Source organism: Hippocampus bargibanti, linkage group LG01, assembly GCF_051943395.1.
Source record: "Hippocampus bargibanti isolate YZ-2025 linkage group LG01, ASM5194339v1, whole genome shotgun sequence".
Taxonomy (NCBI): domain Eukaryota; kingdom Metazoa; phylum Chordata; class Actinopteri; order Syngnathiformes; family Syngnathidae; genus Hippocampus; species Hippocampus bargibanti.
Window position 1 is genome coordinate 4,982,069 of NC_142734.1, and position 23,984 is coordinate 5,006,052.

Genomic DNA, 23,984 nt, shown 5'->3' on the forward strand with positions numbered 1-23,984 from the left:
CAGAGTAACTTCTTTTTCTTGTACCGCAGCCTCTGCTGGAGGCCATAGCGGCTTAATCAACCTCAGCTCTTCCTCAATCGTGAACGACCTCTTGGGAGAATCAGTCTGAGGAGGCCACACGACAGATATCTTACTTGTGCTTTTAATGTTTCCACTCACAGGTGAGCTTGTGCGACAATCCTCCTGATAAATAAATTTGCTCTCAGCAGTGGGATATTTGGAATTCTTCTGTTTCTGTTGGGGCAAGGATGATTTGACTTCAGTCTTTTCAACCGGTGCTTTTTGGTTGTTATTCCAGCGTTCTTGAAGTGGTTTCTGTCCAAATCCTTCGTCATAATTTCCTTTAGATTTGAAGAGTTGCTTGTAATGTGGTGTGCAATACATTCGTCCATGAAGAGATGCGTAGTTGCCAAGACTACGAAAGAAAGAGGAGTTCAACTTTCAGAAATGAGGCACCATAAAAATATTTGCATTACGCTATCGAGTCATTTCACCTTAGTTTGCCTCTACAGTGGTCGCAGCGAAAACAGCTTTTATGGAAGTTTTGCTTGTCTGCAATCAGAGCTTCCATAGGATACACCCTCTTCTGACACACCCTGCACAGTTCGGAATCTGGAACTTGAGTCCTCTGCACAAAGAAGAAATGACGATTTAACATCCAGAAACATACATTAACGACAACATGCAGCACAACAAGTGGCAATGGCATGCGATTCAAGTGCTTGTCAAAAATCCAAGAATGCTAGTCGACTGACACTGCTGTGGTTAAATTGTGGTAAGAAATGTTTGCAATCATACAGCCTCATGTCGATGAGTGCTCTCAGTGAAAAACCATCATTATCCTGCAGTGGTCATTGTGGTCATAGTATACAAGGGTGTAATATAACTGTCTTCTTACATTGTGACAGGTGAACAACGTAAAATTCTCAGTGTGATACTTTACAGTTCTCCTATGACTGCAAACCACAATTACCAACAAAAAAAACATTGATCAGATGGACCTGTGCAGATTTCGACTGTAGCCTGGATGTGTTATTTTAACCCTTTTAATGGACAGCAGTTACTACAGTGGACAACTTATAGGTGTTGTCAAGTTACTTTCAAAGTAATGGAAAGTCGAACAGTTAGAGCAGGGGTGTCAAAGTCATTTTTTGCCGCGGGCCACATTGTAGTTATGGTTTCCTCTCGAGGGCCGTTATGAATTTGGGGAACCCATTAGAATGTTTAAATCCCTTCAAATATTACATATAGAGCACACAGCAAATTAATAAATAACTCGTTTTCAAATCTGAAGTCAAGAATAATGACTTTTATTGTGGTTGACATCCAAAAATGTGAAATTTTGGCTCAGATTTTAGCAATCATCATGGAATTTAACAAGTTTGATTTGCTTTCGCGGGCCGAAAAAAATGATGTGGCGGGCCGGATTTGGCCCGCGGGCCTTGACTTTGATACCTGTGAGTTAGAGTGTGCTGAAATGGTAAAGTGCGATAGGCAAACCCACAGACTATTGAAATGTATGAAAAGTGTTGACATGAGCATTTTCAACCTTCTGTTTTCTTGGTCAGAACAAGCCAGGTACACTCTGTAACTGAAGTCCGTAGCGATCTGCAACCAATGTACATCTAATAATCGGCATCTCATACATAATGTGTCTTGTTTAAAAAGTAGATGTTTTTACATTTGTCACGTTAGAAGATAATGCTTAACTGATTGATATGTTGTACGTGGCACAGTTGCGGTGTGTTACATTGTACTTTTGAATAGAATTGATTTGTCCTGGTTTACAAACAAACTATAGACTGGGTTCAGTATGTTTCAGTTCCCAAATTGGCACAGCATCTATGCTAAGCTGAGTCGTGCTGGCTTTAACACAGCAGAAACATATTTTACTCTGTGCGTCATGTATTTCAGACGCAGTTGTTTTTTTTTCTGTCAATTAACCTTCAGTAAGGCTCAGAAGAAAATGAAATGCGCAGGTGATTGCGCTTTTTGGAAACCCTGGAAATCCTTATAGTTCCAGGAGCTTTTGGCCAGCAGTCAGTCATGGGGCTGTTCTTTAATGTATTTTTTTCTTCTGAAGTACTGTATTTGCCCTTCTATGTAGTGCACAATGACAGTGTTCCATTTCTATTGGTGCAGAAATCCACTGTGCGTCAGTAACTGCTAGTGCATGTCACAAAGCATCACATATGGCAAAGAATGTTAATAAAGTTCAGATAATTGCAATGTGATATAGGAATCATTAAAAGATGGATAAAGTGTGGGCCTCCTTACCAATCCAACATAAATAAAAACACATCACGTGCTTCCCATCGGCGACAATGAAAACAGCCAATTGGAAACTCCATATCATCCTGAGATGTGATTGTGAATGGTCATTTGTCTTCTGTCATTTGAATTCTGTCTTATGTATTTTGCCTTCTGCTCGGGTCGTCTCCTTGTGAGGACAACGCAGTTGAAACAATGGAGAGACAGATGTTAGTGCATTTGCTAGAATCACAACTAAGTGGCATGACCAATTAAGAAATAGTGTGTGTGAGTATGAGGTGTGAAAATGCTGGAATCACCGCACCTGTAAATGCCTCAAAACAACAGAATTCACATCACAAAAATCATCGAGCAGGGTCACTCAAATGTTTCTTTTTGCACGACTGAAAATAATACAAACCAAAACACACCATCATGCCTGTTTAGTGTCCTCATGCTGCAATGCTCGCATTACCCATCACAACAGTCTCTTGCTGATGTGTGACAATCTGTGAACTTCTCTGCTCTGTGACGCTGAAGCCCACATTCTGGAAGCTTCCTTGGCTTTCAGTCCAAGACTGCTGGAGGTTTCTCAATAGCTCCTCGGTGGAGGCATCAGAGGACACAGCAACTGGAGCTATTCTGCCTCTTACCACGTCAGCATAGGATGGAGGGTTCCCACGGGTCATAGAGCTGCCAGAGCTCTCAGAATGCACCTCGCTCCTCGTCATGTTCCCAAAGTCATCAATGCTACAGAACCGCTCAGTGAGTGAGGACATTTCAGACTGCTCCACTGGCTTAGTATGGGAAAAGTCTGCTTCTCTTCTTTCAATTTGTTCTCGTAGGTCTCGGGCTGCTTGAGAACTGTGCTCGCCGCTTTCAAACACATTCTTTATGGCTTTAATGTTGAATGTCGAGACCTCTTCTGTTCGCGGGGTGTGTGGGTCCGCCTCTATATCCTCAGTGTCACCTTTCAGCCTCTCTGTAATCGTGATTGGCTCTTTCCTGGAGTAGACCGTTGCTTTTGAAGACTCAAATTTATTCACCAAACTTGTCATGTCCACTCTTGGGAGGTCCTCTTTCAGGATGTCTGCAGTCAAAACCTGAGCATTCTCCTCAGTATCAGCTTCAAGGCGCTGGGGGATATCGATTGGATCCTTCCGAAGATATGCCTTGTTTACTTCTGCTTTCCGGGCCTCCTCAAAGAAACACTTTTTGTCTTTGACCGTTATAACGGGGTCGCTGAGTTCCGGCACATTTACCAATACCTGGTCATTTCTCACTGTGGGAGTGGCCTGTATGAGACACGGAGATGATTGTTCTCCACAATCCACAAACACCTCTGGAGGAATGGGGTTGGAAGAAAGCTTTGAGGTAGCCTCTTTCACTTTCATCAGCTTCTCAGAGCGACTCATGGTGGGAGATGGCGTGGCCCGGAAGCTGGATGTGGTGGTGTACTGCTTACGTGGAGGAGGGGGAGGAGTCCCAACAGACTTGTAAGGCGGAGGTGACGGCGTGGCTCTAAGCGGCGACTCTATCCTTCTCGATTCAATGCTAATGAAGGTGGGGGAGGGCGTGCGAATGCTTGCCAAAGGAGAGTGGACTCTCTGATCCGCCACTTCACCCAACTCATGTTGCAATTTTCTCTTGTGCAGTGATTTTTTTTCTTCAGCAGAATCCTTCTTTTCACTTTTAGACGAACCGATACTGATTTTGGATAACTTCGTAGTGACACCGCTGAAGACCTTCTGATCTGGTTTTGGGGCCACTGGGGGTGGCGGGGGAGGGAACTCTTGGGTTTTCATTTGCAAAGCTGTCAAATTTTCCTCCAGATTTGCATGCTTAACTTGAATAATATTTTTCAAATAAGCCACCATATCTTTCAACTTTTTCTTGTTTGACTGTTTAGCAAGTTCACTTAAGTTCTTTCTCTCATCCGGGCCAGCCAGCCAGTCAGGGATATCACTTATAATCATGCTGACAGTGGTGGCTTCGATCTTGCTTGGTGTGCTCTCAAACTCTTTTATTTGAGTGAGCAGCTTCTGCGTGATGAGACGTTTCTCTGATTGTGGCATTTCCTCTGAACATGTCTGGTCCATACGAGTCATTTTTACCGATGTGTCACTGGTTGATTTTCCCTGTGTCTGTAATTTGCTTATGTCTGCAGATTCTTGCTTTATTTTCTTTTGGTGCATATGAGCAGCTTCCTGCCTCTGAGAGGTATGCTGGACCACCCTCTCGGTCACAATTTCCTGTTGTCTTTGGACCTGCTGTGTCCTCGTGCACTGCTGAACCTGGGAGACATTTGTTACCTTGGCCTTCTTGGGCATTACAACAGTAACTGCCGGTGCCTGGGGTTCTTTAGCTTCCTTTACCTTTACAGGTTTCCCAGACTTGGAGCAAATTTCTTTCTTAATAGCGATGGAATTCATGGTCTCTGATGATTGGACTTCTGCCATCGATGATGTCAAATGGCTGCTTCCCTGGGGCAATTTTTTTTCACTCTTCTGTGACACATTGCTTGCCTGCTGTATTTCACTTTTTATTGGTTCCATATGTCCTGACGAATCGCTTTTCTCCTCTTTTTTCTCAGCCGGGATTTTAAAGGTTCTCACCTTGAAACTTGGCATTACTTTCGAGATTTTGGGGGGTTGAGGGACGGGCATTTTCCCTTCTTTTCTTGTCCCCTCTATGATATTTTTCACATCTTCGGCCTTCACCGTGGCTGTAGCCTGCCGGGATAGACCATCGCATGTACTGACTCTGGACTCTTTAAAAAACTGCTTCTGGTCAGTGACTGAAGAGGTGACGACAGCACGTGATTGCACATCTACATTTGAGGTTTCTTGTCCAGACTGCGATACAGAAATGTGTTGTGACTTCAATGCGGGCACTGCTTCATTTGTTAGGTTGACTTTTGAGGAAAGCACATTTCCTGAGGAGATTGTACCTGGAATTTGCTCCTTTTCGAAAGAATTATTGGAATATCCTGGGGCTGTTTTTTTATTTGCCACAGAGATCAATGGCTTACTCGGAGGAATCTGAGATGACATTTTTTTGGTGGTTGCATGGTGCACTGAAGTTTTTTCCTTGGAAACGTGTACATTTGCTTTTGAAGATTCTGTAGGAACCTGTAAATTTGCTTTTGAAGATTCAGTAGTGTCTACTTTGTCAGTCCCATGTAATGTGGAATGCTGCAGACTGTCAACATTGGCCGAGGCTTGTATATTTACCAAAGGGGAGGTGGAAGTTGTGGATGTACATGACCCCGTTTCTTCATTTTCCATTCTCTGCTGACGGTATTTTTCTTCTGCAAGCATTAGGGGGGTTTTAAATTTGCTGGCATATGGCCTCGGCGTTAGGACGGGAGCTGGTTCAGGTGGCACAGGCAACTTCATTGGGGGAGGAAATATTTTTTTCGGTGGCTGTGGGCCTGCATTTTGTGTCACTTCATCCAAAGAGAGGTTCGGCATTTTTTTGTGCATTTGACTATGTTTGTCTGCTTCCTGCTGGCTTTCTTCTATTGCACTTTCCTGAACTTTGACCTCACAGCTGGACGCTGTTGTTGCTTTTTCTTGGTGGAGGTGAAGCTGAGTGGGACGTTGCAATGGATTCTGTACAGGTCTTTGCCATTTTGGTTTAACAGGCAGAGGCCTTTGTGCTTCTAGTTGTTTCGGCACTTTAAACAAAGGTTTACCTCTAGGCTTCCCTGGATTTATAGCAGGAGGCAGAGGCATTGCTTTAAGTTCTTCTTGTGAAGGTGGGGGAGGAAGGAAATCTTGTCCAGAGAAAGAGGTAGGAGGAGGAGGCAGAAAAAACTCTGGTTCTGATTTTCCACTTTCTACCGGAGGCGGTGGCGGTGGTGGTGGAAGGTCACTTTCCTGCGTTGCAGTGGTGGCTCGGGATATGCAGAACGCAGGGCTTTCCAGCACTGGAGATGGTGGTGGAGGTAACGAAAGCTCAGACTCAGAGGGTGGTGGTGGAGATGACGGAGGAGGAGGGAAGTAAATTTCCGGCTTCGCCTTCTTGGTCAAGCCCATCGTCGCCATGTCAAGATTATGATAGTCACTCTTCATGTTTTTGACGGCTATCTTTTGTGCAAAAGCCTGATTCTCTGTTTGCTTTTTAACTGTTTGTTCAGTTATTGTGACATTTTGTTTACGAGAGACACTTTCTTGCACGACTCTTGTCTGTACCTGTTGAACTGTCTTTGTTTGATCTATTTGCTTGTTTGAAACATTTGTCTTCAGTGAGTTGTGCAGCTCTTTAATTGTATTCATGTCAGCTGTTTTAGATTTTGCTTGCTCATAATTAGATGTTTGTTTAGTCTTTATCACGATGGGCTTCGGGTATTGTGTTTTCTGTGGGGGCAGCACTTTGGGCTTTTCTTCTTTTATGTTCTTTTGTTGAAAGGCCCCAGATGGATTTTCTGTTTTGGATGAAGTCACAGAGGCCTCGTTGGTAATTACCTGAGTTTTCACCTGCTTGCTGTCACTGTCCTTTTGCGACTCAGGGTGTTGAGAGAGGTTCTTCACAGCAGTACCTGAACCACGGGTAATATTTTTCAGATTTTCTTCAAGTAAGCGCTCACGTGCCACTTGATTTACAGTTAGTGTCGTTTTCTGTGGAATCTTTGCTTTTGAATGCGTGCGCTTTGGCTTTGAATACTGTTTTTTCTGCATGAGGCATTTTATGGCCCCTTGAACATCCCCTTTCACTACTTCCTCTTTTTCCACAAATGTTGTTTCCTGTCCTTCCATGCTCCCCCGGCGTTGCCTTCTTGGGCTGATTGGCTCAAGGAGGAGCTGAATGGTTCCTTTTACATCCCCTTGTTCACTCACTTGATGTTGATATGTCTTTTTCTCACTGGAAGCCTCATTTAAATGTTGCATGGCAATGTGGATGTCTCCTTTGACAATCTCCTCTCTTTCAACTTCCCTGACCGCACGTTTGGCCTCTTCCAGGGACTTCAGGGTTCCTTTGATATCGCCCGGCACTAAATCTTCAACGGTGGCCTCAATCTTTGGAGTAGCCGACTTCTCGAGTGACTGAAGAGCACCTTGAATGTCTCCTGGGATTATTTCTTGTTTTTCCGTCTCTTTGAGTTGATGTTGAGCCTTCTCCAAAGATCTCAGAGTCGTGGGTATGTCTCCTTTCACCACCTCTTCTTTCTCTATCGCCACTTTTTGATTGATGGCTTGACTCAGTGAATCGAAGGCTGCGCTCAGGTCACCTTTCACAATGTCCTGCTTCTCCAGGTTTCTGTAAGTTACGGTGGGCTGTGTCATGAAGACTTGAACAATGCTGCATACATCTCCAGGAACTATATCATCTTTTTTTACTGTGCGGCCAATCTGCTGCTGATTCTTCCTCAGCAAGAGTTTGGTTTCCTCAATATCCCCACCAATAATGCACTCCTTTTCTTCTGCTTGCATGGTTTCACCTGTTTCGTACTGAAGCTGTTTCAAGTAGTCCATGGCACCAGACTCTATGCATGTCGTGTAAAAGCTGACATTACCCCTTTCTATGTCACCGACCCTTATCTTTTTAGTGTCTTCTGCCCCCGAGTTGGAGAGGAGGCGGTGAAGAGTTTTGCTGACGTTCCCTTGGATGATGTCTTCTTTCTCCAGACTTGTCCTCTCCTTTTTATTCAACAATGAATATATGGTCATCCTCACGTCTCCCTTTTCATCCTCTTGAATCAGAATGCCACGTTTGGAAGAACTCTCATTCTTAAGCAAATTGTTTATGGCTTCCTGAACATCCCCACGGAGGATTTCCTCTTTCTCAATAGTGCTGCTTTTCTCCCGGCTGAACAGTTGCTCTACAGTGGTGTTGATATTCCCCCGCTCTTCACTGTCAATCGTTATTCCCCTCTCGATGGTCTCGCTGCGATTCAGGAGGTTCAACATTATGCTGTTCAGGTCCCCGCGGATAATCTCTTCTCTTTGGATTTCAGGGGTCTCCTGGTTCATCAGTTTATACTTTGCCATGCGGACATCGCCAATTTCATCGGCCTCAATAAGAATGCCTTGTGAGTCAACCATTTTCTGAGAGTAAAGTTCCTCAAGTGTCTCTTTAACGCTTTTCCCCACAATGTCTCTTTTTTCTACATTCTTCTCATTGAATTCATGGAAAGGCGTTGTTTCAAAGAGCCACGTAGTTGTCTTAACGTCACCCTGTGGGATTTCTTCCCTTTCAGTCACAAGCTCCGAGCCATCCGTTTTTTTGATGCTGTCGAGCGGCTGCTTCTCAAAGAGCCACACAGACTGTTTTACATCCCCTTTCATCACCTCCTCCTTTGTCACTTTCTCCATACCATCATACTCTGCTCCTTCACCACCAATTTCATCAATCGCGTGGGTTTCAAACATCCACGTGGCCGATCTGACATCCCCCTTTTGGATTTCACTCACACTGACCGTTCGGATGTATTTTTGAGACATCTGATCTGTCTCAAATCGCTGCTTGTTTGTCCTCACATCACCGCCCTGGATGTCTTCAACTGTTTTGGAAATCACTTTTATTTCCTCTGTAATTTCATCTAATGGTTGTGTTTCAAACCTCCACCTGGCAGAGCTAACATCTCCTTTGTTGATGCCCTCTTCAGTAACAGCTTTAATAACATATACCTCCTCTGAGTCTCTAATCGAATCGAGCGGTTTGGTTTCAAACAACCAACGAGCACCTACCACATCTCCTCTCATGATCTCTTCTTTGGTGACCGTAGTGACTTCATGGTATTGGCCTTCTTTGTCACGGATAGCGTACAGAGGTTGGGTCTCGAACATCATGGTGTAGTTTTTGACATCCCCCTTCTCCAAATCATGTCTATATATACTTGTGAGTTTTGAAATATCAGCCTCACTGGACTCGTCCTTGATTTGATCCAGGGAGAACGTCTCAAATATGAAACGGCCTTTGTTAACATCACCACCTTGAACATCGGTGACTGTTTGAATGTCTCTGTCCTCTTTGGATTCATCATGGATTGTATCGATAGGGTGGTTCTCAAACATCCAGGTGCAGTTGACGACATTGCCCTTCCGGATGTCCTCAGCCTGCTGCATCTTTAACAGCTGCATTGTCTCCTCAGAGGTCGAGCTCATTATATCTGATGAGCGATTCTCAAAAATGTACTTCATCCTAGAAACGTCACCTGACTGGATGTCAATTTCTGTGACCCTTCTGAAGGAACCATTGTCCTCACCAGTTAGGTTTTCAAGATTCTCAGTCTCAAAAAGAAAGCGGGCCAGCCGCACGTCTTTTCCTTGGATGTCTTCTTGTTTTACAGTGCAGGTTTTCAAAATGGTCTCAGATTCTGTATGGTCACGTATGTTGTCGAGACTCTGGGTTTCAAAGAGCCAAGTGCATGTTTTGACATCACCTCTCTGCACTTCCTGGACATTTGCCTCGCTATGGGCAACCTTCTCATAAAGGTGATCCATTGGTTGTGTTTCAAACAGCCATCTGCAAGTCTTAACATCCCCTCTTTCAATTTCAGTCTCTTCTTTTGTCTCCTTTTCTTCGCTATCGACATGTTTGATGGCATCAAGTTGCTGCGTTTCAAACAGCCACTTCGCTGTCTTAACATCCCCTGATGCAATTTCCTGTTTTGATATGCCTTTTATGATCTGAAAGTTTTTGAGGCTTTCATCAAACTCATCAATAGGTCGTGTTTCAAACATCCATCTACAACTATGCACGTCTCCCTTGACAATCTCCTCTCGCCTTACAGTCTTCACCTCATGGTAATGGCCAGAGCTGTCTTGCATCGCATACATGGGTGTGGATTCGAAAAGAACTCTGTTGGACTCCACTGACCCACTGGTAACACCCTCAACTTGAATTTTCTGTTTGTCTTCACATTTACTTAAATCCATATGTTCAAACTTCTCCTTGCAGTTTGTCACATCACCTTTATCCAGAGCTTCAATGTTCACAGTTCTCATCATTTCTTTCTTCTCTTCTCTTATATTCGCCAAAGGTTGGCTCTCGAAAACCCATTTTTGATGCCTCACGTCGCCTTTTTCTTCTTCACTTGCTGCCATTTTTTGAAGTTTGCCCACATCGGTTAGTTCCTTGAGATTTTCCATTGGCACTGTCTCAAACAGATGCTTTGCTGATTTCACATCACCTCCAACAATCTCCTCAGATTGCAAAACTCGAGCATTGGCATTATCTTTCAGAGTATCCATAGGCTGAGTCTCAAAAACCAGGCAGTGTTTCTTTACATCAGCTCCAATGATTTCTTCTTTTTTATTCCGAGCAGATTGCCATTCGTCATCCTGGATGGTATCCAAAGTCTTTGTCTCAAAAAGCCATCTACCTTTGTTGACCCCACCTTGAATATTGTCCTCCATGGAAATACCACATATAAGCTTAGCATTAGCCAAGTCTCTGTTGATAGTGTCAAGGGGTTGGGTTTCAAACATCCAGCGTGATGTTTTTACGTCACCTTTCTCAGTCTCTTCCCTGCGAATGGTTGTGATCTCCAGCATCTCACCCGAATCCCCTCGAATGACACACATGGGCAGAGTCTCAAACATGCGAGTGGTTGTCTTCACATCCCCTTTCACCTCCTCCAGCTCAGACTTCAGGCTCAAAAAATGGCTCTCCTCAATGGTTTCTGTTTTGCCGAGTGAATCTAGGTGCTGTGTCTCAAAGAGATATCTCGCAGTTTTCACATCTCCTCCGGTGATGTCTTTTGTGTTAACAGAGTCTTGTTCATCTTCTTGATAGATCTTGTTCAGATAGTCCAGCGGCTGGGTCTCAAAAAGCCAAGTAGCAGTGCGGACATCACCTCTTGCAAGATCAGTTACCTTTTTTACTTGCTCCGAAGAATCTAGTGTTTCACTCCCCAGAGCATCTATGGGCTGAGTCTCAAACATCCACGCTGTGTATCTCACATCCTTACCAGCAATGATTTCCTGCTGTGCGATATTTTGAACATCATTCTCATCCGGGGTGTCGTCCTTTATTGCGTCCAAAGGCTTGTTTTCAAACATCCAACGGCGAGATTCTACTTCTCCCCTGAGGATTTCATCCCACTCCAAAGATTCTCGATCAGGACTTGTACTCCCACTTGAGCCCTCATTTTCAAACATAAAGCATGTCTGTTGGACATCCCCAACCATTTCTTGAGTCTGGTCTGACTCGGTAAAATGACTTAGATAGTCTTCTTCCAGGTTCTTTCGAACCTCTGGGTGAATATGTTTGTAGAGGCGTTTTAGTTCAGCCATGCTCTTTTGTTTAAAGTATTGCTCCTTGTTACCATTGCCTTTATATTGGGGTGCCTGCCTGTCAGGCTGGGCACTGCTCTCGGGAATTTCTTGTCTTATCTGCAGGAGATTTGTGGGAGGAGGAGGAGGAGGAAAATATTCTGTTGATCCATGTGTTGCTGAGGACACTGCAGATGAGGCAGTGGTTTTTATAGAGGAGGAGCTTTGGTAGCTCGTCTTCGTAGAAGCTTTGGACAACTGACTTACTGGCATCCAATGAAACTGGTGAAAATCCACATCAACCTAAGAAATTCATAAGTGGGCATGGCAAAAGGAACGGTTAAAGTAAGGTGACATTGTCAATTCAAATGTCAGCTACCTCAACAATTTGACAATCTATTCACAATAGGACGTTAACATGTCAAGTATCTTTTCAGTTTGCTCTTGATTGGGCTGGAATTCACAACGTACAGTACGATTTTACGTGGGCTCGTTCTCTACTTATATGTCATCAAACTACTGGCTATTTTGATAGACTCCATCATTACCTTTATTTCACTGTCTGGTGTGGCTTCATCTATGTTTTTTTCATATTGCTGCTTCAAAGACTGCGTGGAAACCTTTGGTAGGTCCTCTCCTCCGGCAATCTTAACTGAATTAGACACAAAAAGATGGCTACCTCATTATGCCCATCACAGTGGAATAGAAAATTAAATTAGTTATTTAATTGAGAAAAAAAATGGTACTTCTACATTTCTAGGACCATGTGCTGCAATTATTCTGTTTCTTCTTTCTAATATTTAAACATCCGTACATTGCCTCTTTGATTTATTATTTTTTTGCTATGCATTGAACAGACAATCATTCGCTAGTAGATGTTATTGTTACAATAGAGGATATGAGACATACATAAAATATAGAAAACACATGAAGAATGTACCTGTTTCATTGTTATTTCCGTGATTGTTATGGTGTACTCTCTCATCGTGGATCACCTGAAAAAAAGAAGGCCAATCATTAAGATGGGCTATAGTGGTCACACGTTTTTGATACGTGCCATCTGAAGTGCTTAGTATGGTTGTATTGTTGAGGACATGTCATGGAGGAGAAAGTCCAGGAGATTATGGGCGGGACATGCAGCATAACTACCTCTTGTTGATTTTGAAAGATGCTTGTGGAGGTGCCGGCTTGTCTGACACTGCTTCTCATGGTCACCTCGGAGGAAGAGGACACCTCCTTCCAATAAAAAAAAATACATTGAATCACTCTTGCTCTCATTGGACACTTTATTTGATTTGATACACTCGAGACATCCAGTAACAGATATGTGGCATGTAGCATACAATCCGATTTTTGCAGTGATATGATAGCTGTGTAACACTTGTTTACACTTACCGTATTTCTTATGCTTGTAGCTTGCAGTGAGGTTGAATTAAAGTTTGCCATACTAACAGATCAGTCTTTTATTTTCTCTTGGGATGCAAACACAGTTCTCCACCACTCTAATCTACACGATAACAACTGTACTGTGTTGTATTATGCTCATGTTTTCATTTTGATAAAATTCACTCAGATAAGCCTCAGTCATATCACCACATAATTGTGGAAATAACCAGAGAATAATTTTTGTAATTCTGAGCCACTCATGGTCTGCAGATATATTTTTATGCTGCACAGCAGAGTTTGAATTACACTCAATGATTTTCTATATGAATTGTACAGAAAATGCATTTGCCAATACTTTCAAATGAAAGGCATGTGGAGCAAGTGGGAGAGCATTTGGGTACGTCTCCTTTTCATTTAACACGAAAGTAGCAGCTTCCATTCCTGAAACCACTTATGTCAGCATTACATCTTTTTGAATGTTCGACAAGCTTTAAAACATAGCATAGATCCTCGATCTAACATCTCTGAAGGGAATCTGACTGGAAAGTGCTTTCTGTTGAAGCGTGAGGACATCGAGTCCATGCAACAGACGCAGACATTTCTCGCACACACCTCACTGTAAAATTTAGCATTCAGCAAGGTCTTTTACGCTCTGTGCCTCCACTCGGCTTTCCAACTCAATGAACAGATGGGGAGAGTGAATGGAGGGTCAGATTTGACCTTGCTTTGCTGAGGTGGAGCAGAAGCAGAAATAACATGCCCTGGCATTTGCTGTATGCACCGGAGTTAAGAATTAATGATCTAGGTTGATGATGACCTTTTTGATTGGCAAATGAAAATGACATTGTGCCACATACACGTCTGCAGAGAAAATATTGTATTTTATTTTATTCTAATATTCTATTCTTTAGGGGAAATGCCACTTTCAGTACCTGTACTTACAAATGGCATAAAGCCTAAATTAATTAATAATGAAAGGTAAAGTTGCAAGCAGTGTCTGAAACTCATGGCAAAAAGTTAGCGGACACCCAGGCAGACAACTCTGAAAAGTTGCCTGCCCGGCCATAAAGTTGCCTGCCCCATTTTTCACAACTTGAAACACAATAAGATGACTAATCGCCCCAAAAAATATTGTTGCAAAGTAGAAAGGATTTGTTTTAAATTAAGGAAGTACCTACCACAAATGCTCCCTTGCTTAATTTATGGTAAATATCCGTTGCTGAAGATTTTGCTCCAGTTGTCATTTGTCATCATGGTGCTCAATGCTTGCATTGCATTGTCTACTCAATGCCACGTGGACTTTTCTTTCTAAGCGGCTTTCAAAACGCTCAAGTACACTTTTCAGTCATGGTGTAGTCTGAAGCACGAAACAGGCTTCTGATTGGCTGCCGGTGCCGAGTATGCAAATTGCCAAACAAATGTTCGTTTGGCAATTTGTTGTTCGTTTGGCTACACCATGACTGAAAAGTGTACTTGAGAGTTTTGAAAGCCGCTTAGAAAGAGGAGTCCACGTGGTTTGTAGCGGTTTGCTTGTAGCTTTTGATTTGTTGAATAAAACAAAAGTTTGATTTGACAAAAAAAAACACTTTTTCTTGAAGTAGTTGTCGGCCACCTGGGCAGAGATGTTTTGAAAGTTGTACGGCCGACTTAAAAGTTGTACGCCCCAGGCCACCGGGCAGACGCTATTTCAAACACTGTTACAAGTAATAAATCCCAGCGTAGATGACGGTGGTGGAGCATGCACACATGTTCCGCTGAAGTGCACATTACAATATTCCGAATTCGACTCATTTAAACAAACATCTGGTAAATGGGCCTAGACTCCAAAAGTGGTGACGGATTAATAGAGCGCTAGATGAAATGTGGGAAGTAGATAAGACCAGGGAACATTCAGACTGAGAGGATAACTGGGGAACCATCTTGCTAACCAGGGTCAACAACAGAAGGATATTTCCTCTTGTCTTACTGGATAATGTTCACCGGGTTGACATGAATATGAAGATGCTGCTCCTGCTAGAGAGGTTTCTGTCAGAAGCGTTTATCATTGTTGATTAAATTGCCTCAAGTGCAAATGCTAGCGAATGTGCACTGGAGAACAAGTGGCATGGTGTTTCGCGCACAGGTTATTTTAATCGCATAAAACTGACTGCCTTTGCCAGTGTGTTTTTAATCTTTAATCGGTATGTACTATAGGGACAAAATGAACTACAATACAATCAATGTACAGGAACAGCAATATATGTAAGTTGAGGGCTTCATTGTTTTGAATGGATGGCTCTATTTGAAGAACACGCCCTTCTTTCCTACTTAACCTTACTTAAACAGCCAGTCAGAAGCTACTGTATTGACATCAAAACAGGTCGAATCAATTATTAAACAACAGAATGCAATACGGGTCATCTAAACATGAAATGTAATGATGCTCAAACATAAAATGATAATTAAGACGATGAAATAAGATTACATGTGGTTGTACTGCGCTGTTTTGGTATGGGGCATTTGGTTTTTTTGGTTCCGGGTGTTGTGTTAGATATTGCATTGGCTAATAATAATAATAATAATAATAATAATAATAATAATAATAATAATAATAATAATAATAATAAACCATTTCGTTTATAAGCGCCTTTCATTTCGCTGGTAAAGTGCTGATCAGACCTCTGGCAATGTTTTTCCCTTCCACGAGGGGGGAAAAATTTGCCTTTTGTACAGCCGTCCCCATTTCAAGCTTCGATAACTCAAGACCCATATGACTTAAGAATTAACTCTTTTTTTACTGATGAAAGAAGAGAGTCTAAGGTTTGTTACGCTGCATTGAATGTTAATGTAGTCCTAAAACTCAATATTCTATGGGTCCTGGAATTTGAGTGAAAATGACCAAAACCCTGGCACTGGAGTGGACACATTTTTGCCAGTCTGGCAGTTAATGAGTTAATCTCTAGCCAAAGTCACAGGGTTACATGCGAGAACTGTTAATTTTGCATTTGTTGAAAAGTTTACTTACTTTTATCATTCTTTTTTCCAATTTAATGTTTATTATGATCCATAGAGTCAATGAAACGAAAAGAGCATACAACTCACTTCTACATCCATTAATACTCGGGAGTAGTTCCATCTTAAAATAACCAAAACTAGGTGAGTAATACAAAACATGTAAGGACTAGTAATGTACTCAATAATACAACTGCGTAACCATTTTCATAATACAATAAAATGAAAACAAAGAAAGAAAAGAGAAGAGTAAAAAAAACTACAATTAAATAAAATTAAATATTTGACTCATAACGCTTTCTGTTACGGGGGGTTTAAATGCAGGCTCAAAAAGGACAGAGTCCTTTATAATTCTTTTCTATAACTTCAATGTTTTGGGGAGGAATTTGTTACTTTTTGAAAAGGTATTTTATACCTACGATGCACCACTTTGTTACAATATACAAACAACCCATAGCAGGCTACATTAGGTTTTTCATTTTGATCCTACATTGTATCGAACATTCATCAATCAATGTACCTTTAGAGGACAACCGACGTCTCCGGACAAGTTGTGTCCATAATTTGTAAAATGGCTTCAAATGACTTCTACTGAGCGTATTTTACAAAGATTCCACCGCACATAGCTATATTTTACGTTTTAAGACTCGCGCTGAACATTCAGGAAGTCTTGTTTTTGAGTTGGTGACGAGTCCTCACGTGACGTCAGAAAAGGACCGCCTCCTGACCGTAAAAAAGACGCATTGTAGCGTCTTTCCATAACGTCAATGTATTTGTCTGTATTGTTTGGGCTGAAAACCTTGTGTTGCACCCAAAAGCCGCTAGCAGACGGTGTCCAAGCTCCATATAAGGAATTTGTCAGCCTGTGGAAACGGAGGTGGCCACAGGAGGTCGCCATTTTGTGCCTCTTTTTCGGTGAGACAATGTTGCCTCAATGTTGCCTCAATGTTGCCTCATAATGGCACGGAATAAATTCTTTAATCGATTGCAAACGTGTATTCTTTCCTCTTCAGAACTATTTGAATCATATTCATAACTGGATGTGTAACAAGAAAGCATATTCTCCAAATCTGAAGCCATTGTTTTGATTCACTAGCAATGCAAGACGTCTTGGTGTGACGTCACGAACTGGGGGCGGGACTTTCTGAAAATGCCCAATTCGCAGCTCAATTTTTTTGCCGATTTTGGACACTTTAAGTCATTTTTATTGGTGTTTTGCATTTTACTAAAAATATCATACTGCGTGTTTTGGGTATTTTAGATGCTATCAAACGTTTTTCTGATGTCAGTTAAAAAACAAAAAAGTGACGTCGGTTGTCCTTTAATTTTTTGCGGATTGTTAAACCACAACCGTTTAGCAGTATATCTTGTTTAGCAAGTCACGCTGAATATAGAGAAAAATCAAGATTCCACAACATTCTCTTGAGTTTAGCAACAACGGCAATGACACAACGCGGGTGTGTTGTCATTCTCACCTGCACAGATCTTTGCTGAAAATGGAATTGGCTGCTGCTGGACTGGGAAGATGATGAGGCAAACTCCTGGTTTTCAAACTGTTTCTTCACACTGGCCAGGCCGCCAGGCAGTGAGCAGGGTTCAGACTCCTCCATCACCTGCGAAAACAAAATACATCAATGGAATGAAGAGAGGAATGAAATGTTACACAATTTACAGAGCCAAATTCCAGTTGGATGTGGAGCAAAAATGCTGTTAGGGTGAGGGGATGTGCGTTTGACCATGGCGACCATGCTTTTTTTTTTTTTATTTCTTTTTACTGTTTCTTTTACAATAAAGTGCAATTGAACCTCAGGACAACCGACGCCACCGGACAAGTTGTGTCCATAATTTGTAAAATCACTTCAAATGACTTCTACTGAGCATATTTTACAAAGATTCCAGTGCATATAGCTATATTTGAAGACTCGCACTGAATATTCAGGAAGTCTTGTTTTTGAGTTGGTGACGATACCGACCGTGACGTCACGGTAGGTATCGTCACTGACCGAAAAAGCGACACACAATGCATTTTGGGTACTTTGTTTGGTCTGAATACTTTGTGTTGATCCGTGTTGATGGCGAAATTAGAATGAAAATACATGAATAACGCGATGGGGAATCATTGTGGATTGCACCAAGACTACTATTTGATACTAGCTGACACAAATTCCCAGCAGACAAATCAGCCCATTTCCAACTGAGCTTGGGCGCCATCTTGTGCATTTTCTAGGACGCTACATTGCAGTGCATACGCCTCAAAATGGCACGGAATAAATGATATATTCGATTGCAAACATTTATGCTTTCCTCTTCAGAACTATTTGAATCATATTCATAACTGGATGAGTAACATGAAAGCATCTTCTTTGAATCTGAAGCCATTGTTTTGATTCTAGAGCACGGCAAGACGTCCTGGCGTGACGTCACGAACAAGTGGGCGGGACCTTCTGAAACTGAAACTTTCTGAGGTCATTTTGAAGTAGTTTTGGGACACTTTAAGTCATTTTCATTGTTGTTTTTCATTTGACTAAAATATCCTGCGTATTTTGGGTATTTTAGATGCTATCAAACGTTTTTCTGATGTCAGTTGGGAAACAAAACAATGGTGTCAGTTGTCCTTTAAATGGAATTGCGGTTGGTAGTACATAATAACACTTTATCAAATACTTTTTGGATATGTGCGGCCGAAGAGCTGTGAGGACCATAGTGATGAAGCAATCGCTGCAGAATACTAAATACTTACAGGCTCACAGTCTCATTGTGGAATGATTTTCACAAGCAACGATAAAGTGAGCACAATCACTCGATGATAACGTTATGAAAATGACTTTACATGCATCAATCAGCAAGGTTGATGTTGATTTAAACCGTAACATTGGAGACAAAGTGGTTCCTTTGGAGAGCTCCAACATATGCACTGTGGGTGTTGAAAGGACACAGAGGCAGAATACAATCCAAATACAACAAAAAGGGAATGTATGAAAGGAATCTAAAATTCCAGTTGGGCAGCTGCGTGAATTAAGCATTGTCTTTGCAGCTATTCCAACAGCTATTTATTTTTACCATATTAAACCTTCCAAAAAGCTCGGCCATGCGGCAACAGAGAAGGACAGGTGCTTATTCACATTTCAACATCAAACTGATTAGTGATTTGTAGCAGGCTTTGAAAGACTGTTTGTTGAAGACTCAGAACACAAAAGCCTGATTCATTTGCAAAATAGACACAACAAACTGGATGAGTAGTACTTTCCAAATAAAACATTCAGTGGATGGAGCTCTGGTGAAATAACAAAATGTAAAGCTGAGGCTTTTGTTGTATCTGCATGGATGGATGAGTGTTGCTGATTTATGCATAGAGATCGCAATGCAATTTGAAAGTGACAGCAAAAATCAATCAATAAAAAATAACACTACAGTGATACCTTGGCTTACCTAATTGGTTCCCAGACAGAGTGCGTAAGGCGAAAAGTGTGTATCCCAAAAAATAATTTCCCATGGTAAACCATTAAAATGAGAATAATCCGTTCACAGGTCCCCATAAAACATAATTTTCTACTTTCTAATTTTCTAAGTCTTAAACCTACACAGAATATACTTTATTTTATCTATAATAAATGTGCTATGGTATTATAATTAAAGAAATATAAGCTGTACTGTATAATAAAGTCATTTTATTTACCTTTGTGATGGTCGTTGATGGCTTGATGGAATGGAGTGGCCGGTTTCATCAGCATTAAGCACTTGATGAGGAACGTAACCTTCTTCTTTAACCATCTTGAGGAATGATCCCTTGGAGGTGCTTTCTCTGCGATAATTGTACCTTTTTCCTCATCAATTGTGTTCTGTTTAGCTGGGTTGATAGCGTTTTGCACCAAGTGTACAAATGGCTTGTGCGGGTTGTTTGTGGAGCCTGATTGATGGGAAATTTTAACCTTGCGGTCTACACTTTGCCTACGAACTATCAAAGTTGAAACTCTCTCACTGTCATCTGCCTGTCTCTTTAATGTTCACTGCTGCGTTCTTGACCAATCACATGGCTTTAACCGAAGACTGGGAGCGGGGAATAGAGGACAAAAACAGCCGGCTGCCATTTTGTTGTTAGAAGAACGTTCGCAAAAAACACATCACTCACTGAGGCAGTTCCGTGTACAAAAAAGTTCGTATGCCAAGGTAAAATGTTCATAAATTCAACGTTCGTAAGCCAAAAACTTCGTAAGCCAAGGGGTTCGTAAACCGACGTGTCACTCTATTATCTATCATAGACCTGAAAAAGTAATATACATTACACAGAGGCAAATTTGACAAGTTTTGATAGTTGCTTGTATTTCTACAGTCATTATCTTAGCTGGAAATGTATCCATGTCTAATGATGACCATTTGGAGCACAATGTAAATATATGATAAAAACTATTTAGAAAAAATAAAGATCCGTCCATCTTTTCACACTTGTCGCTGTTGTTCAAAAGTACACGTTGAAGTGGATCGACAGGTGTAAATAGAACAAGGCCTTCTTTTGAGGAACAGATAGCCAATTGTTGCAATCCGACTGCCCGCGTAGCTCTTAGCGTGGATGAATGTGATTAAATCATTGCAATTACCTCAGTACACTGGACTCAATATACTACAGAATCACTTTAATAGTCCCACAATGGGGACATTTGCAATCTACAGCAGCAAAATTGAAAGGGGTGGGGATGGGGGTCCAAAGATAAAACCAAGTATTCTATGCACAAAAGAAAATGTCAGGAGACTGAAATTTGCAACTGCACAAAAAAGATTCATAAAAGAACTGTACATAGTGTAAAATATAAAAATATATCAAAGTATAAAAAAAGCATATTTGATAGATAGTAACTGTATTGACCCGACATAAGGTGGTTGTGCTGTTTACAATGTGTGAGTCCAGTTTTTGTTTCACGTGTGTTTATTAACTCAATCCACTGCCAGACATGCAAAAATGTGTCCACTCCAGTGCCAGGGTTTTTGTCACTGTCTCTTGAATTCCAGAACCCACAGAATATTGAGTTTTTGGACTACATAAACATTCAATACCGTGTTAGAAACCTGAGGCTCTCTTGTTTCATCAGAAAAAAAACAGTTAATTCCAAAATTATATGAGTCTGAAGTTATATGAGCTTGAAATGGGGGTGGTTGTCCAAAATACAAAGTACAATGCAATACATACTGTACATATGGTTTATATAGCGCTTTAGCAACCGCTTGGAAAAAAGGGAAGTGCTGCCCCTTTGTGGAAAAGAAAACAACATTGCCAGAGGCCATGGCCAGCGCTTTACCGGCCCCAAGCATGAAAAAACAAAACCCAAACAAATTTGGGAACGGCGCTCTACGTCACAGTTTCAATTCCCGAATAAATTCGTGAATGGCAGTGAACGAGTTAAGAAGCCTGACAGCAGTCAGTAGGAACGAGCGGCGGTATCTCTCCTTCTTGCAGCGCTGGTGTAACAGTCTTTGTCCTTTATAGCTTTTAGTTTATCTAGCGTTTGTCTGTTACCCACCTCCTCCAGAGAGTCCAGGGAGCAGTACAGGACAGACCTGGCCCTCTTGACCAGGCGCTCCAGTCTTTTTCTGTCACTACACTTATGTGCGAGTTTTACCTGCATGCTTTCCAACTGAAGCTCCAAAATACTAAACTGTGATTATATTTTTCCCGTGTCGTTTGTCTTGGCTCAGTGCAAAAAGAACGGAGGCGGCGTAATGTCAAGTTGAAGTACAGTGCATTGAAGGAACCGTACTCGTCGAGTGCCCAATGTAGATACTGGAGTAGTGGAGATAGTTGAGGAAAGCATTGTGTTATGAAACATCTTTTGTTCGTTACGTGGCTACGTACATTTACATGCTTAATACTGCTTGTTGGCAAGCACAAAGTGCATTGCAATGCATCCCAGATTGCCCAATCCTGTTGTATTTGGTTGTATGATAGACAGAGCACAATGCAGTTCCCGAGGCACCTTGTCACATGGATATGCTAGCGACAGCTGCCTAAGGTAGAGATGGAGGAAGGGGGGGTGGAAGAAAAGCTCATGCAGATTTTGTCTGGCAGCTAAGACCTGGCTCTCAGCTGTCACTGCTGCCACTAGGGGCCTGACACTGAGCATTAAGTGAGGTGAAGGAGGTCAGGGTGCCTCAACATTGGCTATTATAGCCATGAAGTGCACGAAAATGATTCAGTACATTCTACTCGAAGCTGTGCTTGCCGTGCTTCTATACTACTATTATGTGACGCGGGGAGAGACAACGTGGCACAATTTTGGGACTCTGCACTGAAAAAGGATGGTTGGATGGAACTTTGCAAAATACGTTCCTGCAATTTGAAATGTACGAGAAAGGTGCTAACAGCACATCATGTCTGAAAATGAATGGAGATAAAGATTGAGCTCTGAATAGGCTCCCCATGAAGACCTTTCACCAAGCAATTGCTAGAAGAACACGGTGAATGCTTTGTAACAATTCTGTTTGTAGAAAGTACTGTAATAGACATGTTCAATGAAAAATTTGTCATTTTGAACTTAAATGACCACCAACATCTGTCGTGTATTTGATTAAATATTTCGGTTGATGTGGATGTGCAAATAGTTGTATTGTAATCATTTACATTTAACCCGACCTTCTAACTTCACTGGCATTTTTGTAGATGTATGCAAAATTCAAGGAGATTCCTAAGATTTGTGGTCACACCTTTTTCTGTAGGTAGTCTATCATAATTTCAATACATGTACTGTTAAATCTCACTGGTGTACTTACTGTATACAAACTCGTTTAATCAAACAACAATTTAATTTAACCACAATACATTAGAAAAACAGCTTATTAAATAACTACAGATACTTTCACACTCACTTGAACATGATTATTGGGTATACCAAACAAAATGTAGGATGTAATCAATGTCTGTCATCGCAAATACCGCAAGTACTGCGGTACGCGTCAGCGCAGAGCGCCAATGCGTATGTGGAACTGTCGCGGCTTGGAATTGAAGCGGATTTATATGGCACAGGAGATGTGAGACAATCTCTTTTCGTCAATGGATGCTACAGCTTTGTGTTTTCTTTCAACATTTAGCTTGTAGTAGACGTGCACATTCTACCATGATGACACTGATCCACTGCTGAAAAGGATGCTTTGATCCTCTCCTCTTTCATCTAGAACTGCTTCATGTCACAAAGAGGGTACAACAAGTGCTGAAGAATGAATGACTTTGTCTTTATGTTGTCATATTATTTGTTTAGTTTTGTTTTTGTTTCCTTTCTTTCCTTTGCTCTCCTTTTCATAACTTTGCTGCTGTGTTACTTCCAGGTAGAGTGAACGCTGCCCCTGCTCACCCGCACACAAAAAAATCCCATGATTGTAAAGTGTCCTTGATAGTTTTTAGAAATTAAATTTATTATTATTATTATTATTATTATTATTATTATTATTAGTAGTAGTAGTAGTAGTAGTAGTAGTAGTAGTAGTAGTAGTATCATTATTATTATTATTATTATTATTATTATTATTATTATTATTATTATTATTATTGCATTATTATTATTATTATTATTATTATTATTATTATTATTATTATTATTATTATTATTATTAATATTATTATTATTATTATTATTATTATTACTATTATTGTTGTTGTTGTGTGGTCTTACCGCTGCAGATGAGGAGCAGGTACTTTCTTTGTTGGACACTGCAGCCTGATACATCGCTAGGCGCTCTTTTAGTGACACAGACTCGGCGGTTTCACGGTCATCAGCGTCCGGAGCCCGACTCCCGTGGATGGGCTGGTCCTCAGCAGCTACATGCACACACAAGCATAAAGTAAAAGTTAGCTTGATTGTCAAATATGCTAATATGCATGACATATAGCACTAATTACTGTCCTTTCGGACCCAGCGTGCAAGGCACTTATCACGACTTTAAAAAACGTAATAAACACGAAAATGCCAATTTGTCGGAAGAGAGAGAGAAAGAGAGATCAAGATATTAGAATCACATTCATCGGGCAAGTATGTAAGATACACAAGGAATTTGTGTCCGGTAGTACAAACTGCAGTAATATCATCAAAATCCGACTTCAACGGACAGTTAGGATGGCGGAAAAAAATCTTTCCATACCAACCGCCCGACCAA

The 23,984-nt window shown here is 41.4% G+C and overlaps 1 protein-coding gene across 3 annotated transcripts in view; it reads right to left on the bottom strand.

Annotated features, from left to right (window-relative positions):
• Positions 1–276: 276 nt before the first annotated feature.
• The window catches only part of xirp2a (xin actin binding repeat containing 2a), a 55,423-nt gene continuing 31,715 nt past the window's right edge, over positions 277–23,984 (bottom strand). For 2 of the 3 annotated variants that reach the window (XM_088991402.1, XM_088991418.1), the window contains exons 3-10: positions 23,504–23,649; positions 17,324–17,461; positions 12,621–12,707; positions 12,412–12,466; positions 12,020–12,123; positions 2,726–11,774; positions 495–628; positions 277–415 (exon numbers count right to left, since the gene is read on the bottom strand). In XM_088991402.1, the coding sequence (XP_088847528.1) occupies positions 534–628; positions 2,726–11,774; positions 12,020–12,123; positions 12,412–12,466; positions 12,621–12,707; positions 17,324–17,461; positions 23,504–23,649 (9,674 nt within the window). In that variant the 3' untranslated portion in view covers positions 277–415; positions 495–533. Of the gene's footprint in view, positions 416–494; positions 629–2,681; positions 11,775–12,019; positions 12,124–12,411; positions 12,467–12,620; positions 12,708–17,323; positions 17,462–23,503; positions 23,650–23,984 lie in introns of those variants that run through there. The other variant, XM_088991411.1, reaches the window with a different exon arrangement.